General features: G+C 41.3%; 1 protein-coding gene across 1 annotated transcript; it reads left to right on the top strand.

Annotated features, from left to right (window-relative positions):
- The first annotated feature begins 9,599 nt into the window (after nucleotides 1-9,599).
- Nucleotides 9,600-14,835, top strand: LOC109465131. The gene is made up of 2 exons (XM_019762272.1): nucleotides 9,600-9,754; nucleotides 13,802-14,835. Exon 2 carries the CDS (start codon nucleotides 13,885-13,887, stop codon nucleotides 14,833-14,835), a length of 951 nt encoding a protein of 316 aa, XP_019617831.1. The 5' UTR covers nucleotides 9,600-9,754; nucleotides 13,802-13,884.
- Nucleotides 14,836-15,207: the final 372 nt, after the last annotated feature.

Raw genomic sequence — 15,207 nt, 5'->3', positions numbered from 1 at the left:
AAAGACTACGATTCGCACTACGAATACAGTGGATATATGAGTCCAAAACTCTGCATATTTTACTGTGTATGTTCAAATTCAATTTGTCAAATTTTAGGCGGTCGTGAGTGACAAAAAATACAGAAGACTTTCAAAAGAAAACACGTCTTATTAATTTTCAAAACCCTAATTCAAGGATGGTATAAAAAGTTTTTACGTGGACTACAAACTTTATTACCCAAACAAGTTGTACTCTCAGGGGGGCATAACTTCGGTGTCCATGTCCGGTGATATGTGGAACTGACGTCAACGTCATATTGCTATGGCTGACCCAGGTCAACAAAGGGTCAATTATCTAGATAAAACGACCATAATCTTTAAATCACAGAGGATGTCAACAAAACAGTGATTGCTGAAGTAGACTAATATTATGCCTTAGTAAACATACGCCAACTTTCCAGCTAGTGCGTCTGTATCTTAGGCCATGTTGATTTGATTATATGGATGACATCCTCTGGGAACCCCAAAACTGATGCTCGCGTGCGAATAAAAAAAGTTTTGCAAAAAAAAGTTGCTTTCACTATGAAATCTACGTGGTCATGAAGGTTGAACAAATGGCACAGAATATGTTATGGCGAATAATCTACTCTTCGAATTCATTTCTTTACATTTTTTTCTTTTTTCCTTTGATTTTGCCATTCTACGACATTGGTATCGTTTCTAAATGTTTTCCTTGCAACTTATGGTATATTTTTGCTCATTTAGCAACTGTTTTGCACGATTTACAGTATGGTTGAAAACTGAAAACTTTTTTTTTTTGGAAACGGCCGAAAATTCATGCGCGCGCGGATGTCATCCATATAATCAAATCAACATGGCCTAACTCGCACAAACTCAACATCCCGTACTGTCGCACGACCCGTTATAGAAACTCACCATCCCCTACATGTGCCATCTGCTGAACAATGACGGACACTAATTACTCCTGCCTTAGAGTCCTCACTTATCACCATGAACTTTAGAAATATTTGTTGAAGTTTGGTTATGTACGGCAGACAATCTAGTTATCACGAATATTTGAAATATTTCTATCACATGAGCCTACCTTTTAATCGTTCTTCTGCTCGTAAGTTTTAACTGTTGTGGTGTGGTTGTAGTATGAATTTGTATTTTAACCTCCTAATGATTCTGAATTTTAACTTAATTATGTGCAATACTACAAACTTTTGGATTTTAAAATAATGAAATGTACATTGATTCGCAATTCAGTAACTTGTATTAAGTTTACTGCCATTGATCAATAAATAATTCTTGAGTCTTCTTGAGTCTTGAGTCTTTTTGGCACTACCGTACGGGACCTGGAAGGCGACTGGCGGGGTTCCCGACGGCTGCCGGCCTATTTTTGGCCCCCTGCGGTCTCAAACTTAAACTAGAGTTCGGAGGTCTCATGCCTTCGACAGTGTGATATTGTTTTGGTGGGTGTTGTGTGTGTGTATAGTGTAGGTTTTTTTGAAGATGATTATTTATCGTAGTTATAGTGGTCAGAGAGTCCTTTTGTGAACGAAGCAACAGACTATTTACCAAGCCTGTACCATGTCTTTCTACGGAAATACGGATCGTAGAATTCGGCAAAAAGGTGAGGAGAATTGGCCGCGAAAAGTTGTTTTCTTCCCTCCGATACGCGGTGATCCAAACTTCAAAACGGCAAAAACTCCTTCAACTAAATTCTTCTTCTATGCAGCCAGTGTTGTTGAAGCGTGCGATGTCCAATACAATTGCACTACAAAATCACACAAACTGGCCAATTGTTGTGATGGTATGTGGTATGTAAGATAAATGGGTTCCTCCCGGTGAGTTGTATCTCTCTAGCGGGCTAACTGACCCTTTAGCGGCAAACTATTCCCTTTATTTTGGCCGTTTTCTACTTTTTTCCAGCGATCCATGGTGCCTGGTAGAAAGTTAGTCTTCCTCCACAAGGAGAAACTCATTTATCATATATGCCTTACTTGTTAGAGGGACCGTCGTATCAAACTTTTAGCAGGAGACAGCCCGACTTTCTATTCCAGCCCGGATAGTGGTATAGATTAGCCCAGGTCCTCCGGGGACGTCCCCAGAGGTACGACTGGCAGGGCTGAGGTCAGCCTCGGGTGACCTACCTAACCGTCCCAGTCTATCCTGTCAATGCAATTTATCCTGGATAGAATTCAAATAAAATATGTATCCTAGTTGCAATTTAACGTTAACAATCTTCAATTTTTGAGCTGGTAGTTATTTACTGGTTATTTCTCAGGTTGGCGACGCAGTTTGGCTATGTTAGTTTTCTTGTGGGGGCCCACCGGACCATACTGTAATCCACAGAGGGTGGAAACCAAAAAGGTCTAGTGCAGTATGAAAGACATATAGATTTCTCTTATTAATTAATCAAATTGGGTCACAATTTACATAATTAATATCTGTCAATGTTCCTCTTCCTCTTGATTAAATATGCCACCATTTTAATTGTTCTATCATGGAACGTAGCAGATTTATAGACTTTTGTCATTAATTATGAAAATTAGATCGTGATTTGCATAATCGTCATCTAATTAGGTAAAGCATCACTTAAGCTACCGAGATATAAAAAAGAAAAAACAATCCGTCAACCGGTTCTTGAGCTATCCTACTTCAAACATTTTCAAACAAATGCCTCTGCATTTCCCAAACAAGCTGCTACGGAGCCCAAACTTACGGCACTTCTTTCTGAGCACGAGAGCTACCTACCATCTAAAAATCATGACCCTAGCACGTCCAGATCACGAGATTTAAAAACCAGAAGTTTCACTGCAGTACTTTCTAATTCAATGACGTGGGGACCCCCCACGAAGCCCATATCCGAACTTGACCTTGGTATTTTCAATGGTAACTTGCCAACTAAAAAACATGAACATCCATTTAAAGATTCTCGAGTTATCTTGTACACAAGAAAAAACACAAAAAAACAAAGGTCAACTGCAGTGACATAGAAACCCCCACGGGGCCCATCTTTGAACTTGACCTCGGCATTCTCAACGGTAACTTGCCCACTAAAAATCATGAACATCCATTTAAGGATACTCGAGATATCTTGTACACAAGGAAACACCAAAAACTAAGGTCAACTACAGTGATGTAGGAACCCCCCACGAAGCCCATTTTTGGCCTTGACAATGGCCACCCCCAAGACAACCTTCCTGCCAAAAATCGTGAACCTCTGACCTTGCCTTCAAGAGTTATCGTGCCTAATCTGCCAAAGAGTGCAAAAGCGATTTCATAGCCTTCTCCGAAGGCATAGCCTTCAGTCGAAGGCAAACACCATCACCCCGGGCCCTGGCGGGAAAAGTACGCCGTGACGAAGCCGTAACCTTGCCGTAACCTCACCGCCGGGTCCCGCCAGGCGGCCGCACAGGCACCGGTCCAAGATTATGACGTCACGAGCGCTGATCTGTGCTTTAAATGTTCAGAAGAAGGTAGTTATTGAGGGTATTCACAGGAAGGATTAAAGTCGCAATGATGTTCTCGACATAGTTCCATCATCAGTGAGTCGTTTACGTAGTGACCATACACGGGTCTGTGCTTCAACCAGGGGCGAACCCACCATATCAGCCATGCAGGGGCGTACCAGCCTGAGACCCGACAATATCACCCCTGGACCCCGGGACCCCGCCAGGACCAAAGGTACAAGTTCAACAAGGCTTCATCAGGTTAGTTTTCATCATGGAGGTACTCTCTCTCTTCTACCTCCATGGTTTTCATCGTTCAAAACCCATTTCTCATCGTTCAAAACCCATTTCTCGTTCAAATTCCCTTTCTCTTCGTTCAAAACCCATTTCTCTTCGTTCAAAACCCATTTCTCGTCGTTCAAAACTTATTTCTCGTCGTTCAAAACCTTATTTCTCGTCGTTCAAACCCTTATTTCTCGTCGTTCAAACCCCATTTCTCGTCGTTCAAAACTTATTTCTCGTCGTTCAAAACTTATTCTCGTCGTTCAAAACCAATTTCTCGTCGTTCAAAACCCATTTCTCGTCGTTCAAAACTTATTTCTCTGCGTTCAAAACCTTATTTCTCGTCGTTCAAAACCTTATTTCTCGTCGTTCAAAACCCATTTCTCGTCGTTCAAAACTTATTTCTCGTCGTTCAAAACCTTATTTCTCGTCGTCCAAACCCTTATTTCTCGTCGTTCAAACCCCATTTCTTGTCGTTCAAAACTTATTTCTCGTCGTTCAAAACTTATTCTCGTCGTTTAAAACCCATTTATCGTCGTTCAAAACCCATTTATCGTCGTTCAAAACCCATTTATCGTCGTTCAAAACCCAATTTTTTATCGTTCAAAACTCAATTTTTCATCGTTCAAAACCCAATTTCTCGTCGTTCAAAACCTTATTTCTCTGCGTTCAAAACACTCATCCCCAGGATACTATTGGTTGGCTCTTCCCGATATGCCTTGCGCGGAGAAAATGCGGTCTCTTTCCCAGGGAAGTCAAATACAAACACATACACTACTTAATAGTTTGCTGCCGTTCCGCCGTGTCCAGTTATTACTGTCAGAAAAAGGTACCCACCACTCAAAAATCAAGACCATAGCATGTCCAGGACAAAAGATACAAAAACCGGAAGTTCTGCTGCAGTACCAAGGTCAGCCACCAGGAGGCCCAAAATCGACCTCGACATTTGCATACCCAACTCCTACCCACATACCAAATATCATTACAATCCATCCAAAGGTTCAAAAGTTATGCTGGCCGAAAATGTCCGGAAACACAGACACACACACACACAGACAGACACGCCGAAAACAATACTTCCATTTTTCATGGAGGTAAAAATGGACTGTTCTCTAGTGAGTCACATTTTTAGTTGGAGAACAGCTTATTCTAATGTTCGTCTCACATCTTATGATTAGAGTTTGTTGATTAGAACCTAAGTTAAGAGACGATATGCATCTGCCAATTGCTAATACCCCCGTCACATTGCGCGTAAATCGATCGGCCGACTAGTTGGCGATCTCTAAACGACATTTACGGCCGAAGTACGCCCGATGTTCCGTCGAGCATCGCGCGAATTTTCGGGATCGCCGACGATTTTTTGGAGTCGGCCGAAGCTCGCTGACACGCGAAACGTGTTCTTAACATCAGCGACTAGTCGCCGGCGATTTTTGAAGTCGCAGAGCTCGTTTCCAGCTCGCGCGTAGCTCGCCTGTAGCTCGCCCCTGTGCGGCCGAGAGTCGACCGATATTCGGACGTACATCCCACGAGTCTCGGCTGTATTTCGTCTTTGAAAATCGGGCGACGGTCGCTGAATACGGTCGACCCTCGCGCGAGCTTCGCGAAATATTCGGGCGACCCTCTTCCGTACCTCGCCCGACTTGCGCAAAGTTTTTTAAATCGTGCGTGCTTCGAGCGAGCTTCGTGCCAGTGTCGGACGAAGGTTCTACGAGCCTCGGCCGAGCTCCTGTGAAGTTATTATTTATTCAGCACCTGTGACATTTATTTGAGATTTCATTGACAGTATACTGTGTAAAGTTTGTAGGAGCAACGTCCCATTGATTGTTAAAGTTAAGTTTACGAGAAAGGATAAAAATAGACAAAATCGTCCTTTTTGTCCTTTTGTTAAATCAACATTCGTTAATAAACAAAACCACTTTAAAAAGATGACGAGGTTTTAACTATATAAGGCCAAATGCCTAGATTTTGACCTCAACTGATTGAACGCACATGAAATTCTTTACTCTTGTCCCTTTAGGAGGTGTGTGGCCTTATTTCAGATGATTGTATAATAAATTGACGTTTACACTTGTTCATCCTGGAATGAGGTTGACTTTTTTCTTAGGGCACCCACAAGAACGTCATGTGATAGATATTACTTACCAGTTGAAGTTTATATTGCATGGGTCTTTTTACCTGTCTACTTTGTTGACATTGAATGGCTTGTTTACCGGAAGATTCATACTATTTTAGACAGAAGTATACAGGCAAAGTTTTAGAACAATATATCTTATTAGCTTTGTTCGGGTACGCGTTTATAAAAAGATTTTGATATAATGATAATCATTATGTCTTGTTGTACGTTTTGGTTGAATGGTCTAGAGATCGTGCGAGCATCGATAGATTGTCGACCGTAACTCGGGCGACGTACGCCCGTGTGTCGAGCGAGCTTCGGCCGACTCCTGTCTGGTTAAAAAGGTGGTCGTTGTGTTAACCAGACGGAAGTGTAGATTTGTGGCTCTTGTGGTAGTATTTGAGTTGGATCCTTCACAGAATTCCTGTTTGTATTTCTATTTTATTCTGCCAGCCCGCTCCATTACTTTGCTTTAAAATATATAACGACAGGTCAAACATAAAAATTGGTTAAGCTATTCATTTTTGGTGGATACACGGCCTTGCTTCATCTGCGTGCCCTGTCATAGGGACTTCATTATCATAGATGTATTGCCAAAAGATCGCCCGAGCCTCGCACAATGTGACCGCGACGATTTTCAAGCCAAAAATACGCGCGATCGTCGGTCGATCTCAAAATCGGTCGATCTTTCGGCGACTGACAAATACGGCCGAAGCTCGTCGACAATGTGACGGGGGTATTAGGGATCCTTACTAAGGCCGTGTTTAAGTGAAGTCACCCAAACCGCGATTCGGGTAACTCACATTCCTCACACCTGGTCCACGCGCCACACACTCCTGTGAAACCGTGTCCGATCACAATTCGCCTGAGCTACATTTATTGTTGTTTGATGAAAACACGCAAGGTGGCGTGTTATTAATGTCAGAGGTCAACGACCTGCCTGCTGATGCCCCCCTCCCAGCGTATTTCGGCCGAATGCCGACGTGGTCCCGCCAGAGGCGGTGAAGCTCGCCCTAGAACGAACACATTATTTGACCATTACTGCTCTTTAAGTTGCTGCCACGTAAAAGTTGGTATTGCATATAAATAAAGAAATATCACCCCGTAATCCATGATCAGGCAAAGTTACATTGAAATCACATTGCGTTCAGACGCAAATCGCGATGCGGGAAAACCGATTCGAAACCACCTCTAGAAGTGGCTTGGGATCGAGGCGCTTTCAATGTGATTTCGGAGCGTTCAGATGGAGCCACTTGAAACCGGCTTCGGGGTAAACCACATGTAAAGCGCCTTGGGTGACACGGCCTAAGAGACATGCACCAGCCGGCATGATAGGTGAGAGTGCCCGAGGGGAGCTCGAGTTGGTGCGGCTATGCAAGTTGGACAACTTTTTAATAGAGTTTGGTCAGAGTAGGATATAGACAGTGCACACGTCTTCTGCCTGCATGCTGTGGATACTGAACAGGCAAGTATTCTTGTGTGCACTATTATATCAAGTTTTGAGAGTTGGGGTGATGAGACTTGTCTTTTCTCCTTACAATGAGTTGTTAACTGGCTCAAGGGGCCTGTCCTACTCTCCAAGCAGAGGTTGTGGGGGAATGATCGTTACCTTTTTATATATGGCCGTTTTTTTTGTCCTGACCCCCACCAACCCGTCGGTGGCTGCGGAGCTTCTCTGGCTAATGGATACTGCCTGGCCAATTTGATACTGTCTTTTTTGCCACCGAGAGGGATCTGCTTGGAGATTAGGCTTGTCCCGGCTACCAGGCCTGGTGCTGACTCGTGGACACGTCATCAAAGTGTCCTTGGAGCGAACAAAAGACTGTATTGTTACTAGTATTCATCCTCAAACCGCTGTGCTTTTCCGAAAAATAGATTTGTTCATACTCCTGAAATACTGGTAGTCTCCACCAGATTCCTTTGCAGTCTGGATAAATTGTAGAAATCGTCCTACAAAGAAGGTTATATCAAGGACATTATACTACTACTAATAACCCGCCATGCATAGAGGGTCCAATTTGGCCGGCTAACTCCCCTGGTCAGTTACATTTATTGAATAGAAGAAGAACTTTATTGCACGACAAATGCACATGGTACATTGTATGGCAAACTACATAAAGAGAGTAAAAAACAATAAAATAAGTGTGTTGAATAAGACCTAATGTCGAATAAAACTTAACATATCTATATCATAATCATTCAAATAATAAGGGATATCACAAGTCGTTGATAAAGTGTTACAATCAAGTGGGCTAATCACAAGTTTCGGTATTTTTTCTAATAGCAAAGCATTCCTTTATATATCTACCTATTTTTGCGTTGTGGGGACCATTGCATGTAAAGATATATTCAAATCTGTCTCCAACATCGAGACTCTTAAAATCTATGGTACTTGATTCGAGAAATGTAAATAGCTTGTTACGTATAACATCATATTTGGTACATTCCATAACAACATGAAATTCATTTTCTATATGCTTTGGACAAAATGGACAGAACCTTTGGTCGGGGGCTATATTGTAATATCTACCTGTTTCAATATTCAATTTATGGCTACTGATTCTTAATTGAGTTATTGCTTTACGAATTTCGAAGCTATCTATATCACAGAGGTATGTTTCCTGGTCATAACAGTTTTTTAATTTACTAAGAAAAGACAGCTTAGAATTATTTCTAATGCAACTAAACCACTCTTGTATATGCGTATCTTGTAGCCGGTTGCGAAGATGGTGTGTAATATAATCTGCTTTATAAACTTCAGGTTTCATCCATATATGTCCAAAGCCGTGGTAGCTGAGAGTGTCTTTAACATGATTAATCCAGTCGTGGTCATCAGCAAATACAGTTTTGTATGCATCATGAAGCAGAGAGTCCTCAGGTAAGTTTATCAAACGGTGCCAGTATTTAATGAGCTGAATTTTAGCAGATATCATAATGGGGAAAGATCCTAATTCTCCTCGTACAGCGTTGTTGGATGATTTTGAATGGACTCCAAGAAGAAATTTTTGAAAACGTATGTCAATTATATCAAATTCTGGTATGGCGAAAGAGAGGCGTATGTTATTGATTGAAAAATTATCATTTTCTAGATTAAACCCAGACGCATAGACTGTATGTCCATAGTACATAGAATTAGCACTAGCTTGTACGTTGTATATATTCATTGCAAACTGTGACGTCTTTCCTGTGACCTGCACTGAACCCAGTGGGTATTTGCGTACTAATAAAGGTCTTCATTCATTCATTAATTGAGGACGATTTTTACTATTTATCCAGCCTGCAAAGAAGTCTGGTAGGGACTTCCTCTGAGAGTATCTACCAGCATTTTAAAGCATTTTTTTAAGAATCTTGTCCCTAGATCTTAGAATTGTTCTGACATTTTTACCGACTGCGGTTCTACAAACGTGTTCGACCAGATCGTAAAATACTGGGAGATCGGACCATTGCTTTTCACTGAGTATTTATTACTACGTACTTACCAACCTTGTCCTGGGGATTCGGGCACGATTCAATGCAATTACTTCGTAAAACACAGTCATTACATCCATCAGAGGGTTGGACTTTTGTTACTTTTACTAGAATTTCACGTGTTGGTTTGGAATACTGTGGATAATCAGCTGAACACTGAATTCTCTGTCAGGATTCTTTTGTGGTTATCTAATAATTAAAAAGGTTTACTGGCAGCGTAGAATACTCTTCATTCCAGGACAAAGGATATTGAAAAGAGTTTTCAACGCTTTTTAACGTTTGTAACCATTTCCCAGGCCAAACTAACGCCGGCTGAAGGTGAGAGTTGTCTGCACGACCTGCCGCCCTCAGGTCAGAACACGGCACGGATCAGTGATCAGGTCGGTTATCCACGTGTACTAACCGAGACCAGTGATTTATGGTGTGGACAGTGGAAGCTACTCTCCAAGCAGAGGTTTGGGTTTGGGCTTATTTGTGTCGTGTTTTTATGCTTTTTATCGGGATTCATTTTTTGGACTGTTGTTTTTTAAGGCGTAAAAAACTGTGCAAAAAAGGCCCAATAAAGAAGCATAAAAACACGACAAAAAACGAGAATTCGGAGATCTCATACCTCCACGAAATATGTAGAGTTTATGTAAATTGTTGGATTTGTATCATTGTATATGGAAGTAAGGTCGTAATTAACAGTTTAATTTATAGTGTTTTCTAAACTAAAATTACAATATTTTGCGTGAGGAATTCCTATCCTTTGGCAATATTTCATTTTAACATGTCCTCATTAATTATGCAAATGACCTCTACATTAACATAATATATGCATAGTGATGTTAATCTTTAAGTAACTTACACATGTGACAATGTATAAAATTCCCATCATTCACCATTAATAAATCGCAAAATTTTCACATTAATTATGCAAATTAGGTCATTATTTGCATAATTGGTATGGGTTGATGTTTCACCTGCCATAGATTACATACATCTCATGTATGAAAGTACTATCATGTAAAACACTGTAATTGCAGAATTTCCTACTTAATTATGCAAATTTAGCCTTCATTTAAATAATTTGCATTTAATTATGTACATCTATATATAAGCTACCTATACACAAAAAAATGAAACTACGTTGTTCCTTTCTTGACTAATCCGCTTAAAGTTTTTACCAGAAACTAACCTGCAGTTTCAGAACAAGCTGTTAGGGGGACAAAAGTTACACCACTTATTCCTGACAGGAAAAGCTATCCGTCACCAAAAATCCAAGACCATAGCTTATTCAGGACAAAAGATACAAAACCCGACAAAAACACACCAAAAACAATACCTTCATTTTTCACGGAGGTAATGATACCAGCTGAAGGTGAGAGTTGTCTGCACGACCTGCCGCCCTCAGGTCAGAACACGGCACGGATCAGTGATCAGGTCGTTTATCCACGTGTACTAACCGAGGCCAGTGACTAGGGTGTGGACTGTGGAAGTTACTGTCCAAGCAGAGGTTTGGGTTTGGGCTTATTATCTCCATGAAAAATGGCGGTATTGTTTTTGGTGCGTCTGTGTGTCTGTCTTTCTGTCTGTGTGTTTGTGTTTCCGGACATTTGCAGCCAGCATAACTTTTGAACCCTAGGATGGATTGTAATGATATTTGGTATGTGGGTAGGTGTTAGGTAGGCAAAGGTCAAGATCAAATATGGGCCTCCTGGTGGCTGACCTTGGTTCTGCAGCAGAATTTCCGTTTTTTGAATCTTTTGTCCTAAACATGCTATGGTCTTGATTTTTTGGTGACAGATAGGTTTTCCTGTCAGGAATAAGTGGTGTGGGTTTGGTCCCCCTAGCAGCTTGTTCTGGAACTGCAGGGCACTTTCTGGCAAAATGTTTAAAAGCCAATAAGTCCAGATAGGAACAACATATTCTCATTTTTGGTGTGTAGGTAGCTGAGAGAGAGTTGTACATAATTGAATACAAATTATGCAAATGAGGACTTAATTTGCATAATTAATGAGGACATTCTATAATTACAGTGTTTTATATAATAGTACTTTTATACATGTAATCTATTTAATCTGTGGAGGGAGGAATATCAATAGATACCAATTATGCTAATGATGACCTAATTTGCACAATTGATGTGAAAATTATGTGATTCCTCACTGGTGAATAATGGGAATTTTATACCCTGTGACATGTGTAAGTTTCTTAAAGGTTAACACCACGATGCATATATTATGTTAATGTAGGGTCATTTGCATAATTAATGAGGACATGTTGAAATGAAATATGACAAAGGAATTTTACGCGAAAAATATTGTCATTTGAATTTAGAAAACCATAAATTAAACTAGATTATGCTAATTATGACCTTATTTCCATTGTCAATGAGACAAATAAAAACATTTACAAATACTCATATATTTCATGGAGGTATGAAATCTCAGAATTCTCGTTAATTATGCAAATGAAGTCATTATTTGCATAATTTGTATCTAATAGTGTAGATCTCTAAGCTACCCACATACCAAAAATTATAAAAATACATTGTTCCTATGTGAAGTTATCTGCTATGAAAGATTTTGCCAGAACCCCCCTTGCAGTTCCAGAACAAGCTGATAGGGGGACCAAACCTACACCACTTATTCCTGACAGGAAAACCTATCTGTCACTAAGAAGTCAAGACCATATCATGTTCAGGACAAAAAAATACAAAAACCAGAAGTTCTGCTGCAGTACCTTTGTCTTTGACCTTTGTCTTCCTTACTTACCAACATACCAAATATCACAATCCATAAAGGCGTTCTGAAGTTATGCTGACTACAAATGTGCGAAAACACAAACACACAGACACACACACACACACGCCAAAAACAATACCTCCATTTTTCATGGAGGTGATAAAGCCAAAACCAAAACCTCTGCCTCTGGGAGTAACGGAAGCAACTAAATTTAAAGTGCAACACCGTGCAGCATGCAAGTTACCGCACCACCCTAAGCACGAACAGTGGGAGGGTTTATAGGCGCTACCAACAGATCCGGCAAACGGGTCTACACCTTTTCGGCCGAGCGGTTAGAGCGTCTGGTTATGAAGCTCTGGTGCCCGGGAGGTCGTGGGTTCAAACCCCGGCCCGGGACCAGTGGGGTTTTTACTGCTCGCCCCTGTTTCTTACAGTAGTTTAGTTTGTACTTATTGTGACTCTTCAAGGCTCTGACCAATTCGGTCAGTGCAAAACAGCTGTGTCTCTAATCTCCAAGCAGATCTTTCGGTGGCCGCAAAGACATCAGATCAAGTTTTGTTGACCAGGCCATTTGACAGGAAGTTTGGCTCGCGAAAAAAGATGCCAGTACAAAAAGAGAGCCTTATGTAATATAAAAATGCCCAAAAGTAAGCGGACGCCTAAACTTCTATCTGGAGAGCATTGTGTCTCAGCCGCCAGCCATCTTTCTGACATCTAATCAACTATGTGTTGCCACAGATTTAGAGGGATAGTAGCTCTTAACCAACAACAGAATGAAAACACTTGAAAACAAGAGTTCCACAATCTCATACCTTCGCCAAATGAGGTTAACCCTTGCGGGTGACGAATTATACAATTTTAATCATTGATTTTGTAAATAAGAGCCTCATTTGCATGGACTATGTCAGTTGATCATATTCTTCATCCAATGACAGCCTTATCATAACAAAAAGGCTATTTTAGCACTTCCTCATAAATTATGCAAATGAGGTCATGATTTGAATAAATTATGTTTGTTGATGTTCACCTTCACTTAACTTCCAAATGTGGCAAGTATGAAATTCGGGGTGCAGCAGTTACAACTATGAAATTATAAGAATTTTCCATTAATTATGCAAATTAGGTCCTCATTTACATAATATATATCCTCAGATGTTTTTCTCGTTCTCAAGTAGATGTCACAAGTGTTTCATAGTTCTGTTATCGAACAAAGCAGAGTTATAGAATTTCCTCATTAATTATGCAAATTAGCGCCTGATTTGCATAATTGCCATCTGATCATGTCAAGCATCACTTATACTACTTACATACCAAAAATCACGACAATACGTCAACCGGTTCTTGAGTTATCGTCCTTCAAATTTTTTTCAACAAATGCTCCTGCAGTTCCAGAACAAGGCGCTAGGGGACCCAAACTCACGTCACTTCTTCCCTACCACAAGAGATATCTACCAACCAAAATTCGTGACCCTAGCATGTCCAGAACATGAGATATCAAAACCGGCAGTTCAGCTGCAGTACCTAGGAAAGCCGCCAGGGGGCCCAAAATCTAATCATTTCTAGGTCTCATGAAGTCCTACCCACCTACCAAGTTTCATTCCAATCCATCCACTGCTTCTCGAGTTATCTTGCTAAACCACACACACACAAACACACATACATACACACACACAGACAAACGCTACTGAAAACATAACCTTCTTGGCGAAGGTAAAAAATATCTCACACGAGTATACACACGCATGTACATGTGTACATATATTTCTCTTTTCCAGAAATAACTGAGCTGAGAAGCTTCGTGATCGTACAGTGACTCACAAAATACAAGTTTCTTCAACCACAAACAAATGACAGGAAAATGTCCTGGAAGGCGGCCAAAGGTCCACTGCTGAACTTGTTGTGTACGATTCTCCTGGCTCTGTCAGCAGAATTCATGGCGCTCAGTCATATGGGAGGAATACCGGGATTCCAACTCCTGTTCTTACTCAGAGTTACCCAGTTTCTGACTGTTGTCGTGTTCGTTCCTTGCTTCTGTCCAAAACTTGTAGGTGAAAATCTGCGACAAAATCTCCAACTGTTTCTTTCGACGGTCGTCAACGCTGTTGCCAACACCTTGATGTACCTGTCCTTCACCTACGCCGCCCCTGGGATCGCGTTTGGAATCGTCCAAGGAACCGTGCCGCTGTTTACAACGTGTATCGGCTTTATCATCCTAAAGGAAACCGTGACTCTGATTCCATGTTGTGGGATTCTCATCAGTGTGATAGGCGTGGTTCTAGTCGGTATAGGGATGGGACACGAGGGTGCGGACTCCACCCAAAAACTCGTCATATCCATCCTCCTGCCCCTCGCTGCTGCCCTGGCCAGGGCGCCGGGCATGGTGCTGTCCCGTGCTGTTCTGAAGGACCTGCCCGGCCTGACGATCATGCTGTACTTATCCATGTTCGGGACAGCGGCACAGTTCATCCTGACCTACTCACTGGAGACTCCTGTGTGGACCATGTCAGCACAGACAGCCGGGTACGTGGCAGGGTTAGGTCTGACCCAGTCCCTGGCCACGCTAACCCTGCTGGGGGTACTGGACGTGGAGAAGGCAGCCATTGCTGTCGCCATGGGAACACTGGTGGTACCAATCACCATCCTCATGGACTACCTCTTCTTGTCCAAGGTACCGGTACTGCTGAAGTGGGTGGGGTTGTCTCTGGTGGTAGTTGGTACTGTGGTACTAAGCATTTACACGTGGTGGAAGCATCATCAAGAGGAAAAGCACAAAAAGCTACTGGATGAGTTGGACTTTTCAGAGAATTGAAACGTTCTATAGAAAAAACAAATCAGTTCACACATACAGACTGAATTAATTACCATAAGAACCACCGGTGTAACATAGCGGATCATGTGGGCTGAACATATCATATATGATTTAAGATACAGGATTAACTCTTTTGCTCTTTGAAATGTTTGACACACTTCATACAAAACTGTACATCTATAAATCAAAGACTTGTTTTGTCCAATCTCATTATTCTCTTGGGAAAATATTTTATATCTAAAAATCGACCTTGGCCACTTAACATAGAATCATTTATTTCTTATGTAACATATTACTTTAAGTTAGAAACCATTATTTCCAATCGGGTGGGCAAGACAAAAAAAAAACACAGGGGAAAATGGGGAAAGCTAA

Source organism: Branchiostoma belcheri, unplaced genomic scaffold, assembly GCF_001625305.1.
Source record: "Branchiostoma belcheri isolate BF01 breed outbred unplaced genomic scaffold, Haploidv18h27 scaffold149, whole genome shotgun sequence".
NCBI classification, from domain to species: Eukaryota; Metazoa; Chordata; class Leptocardii; order Amphioxiformes; family Branchiostomatidae; genus Branchiostoma; species Branchiostoma belcheri.
This window is presented reverse-complemented; position numbering and strand designations above follow the sequence as displayed.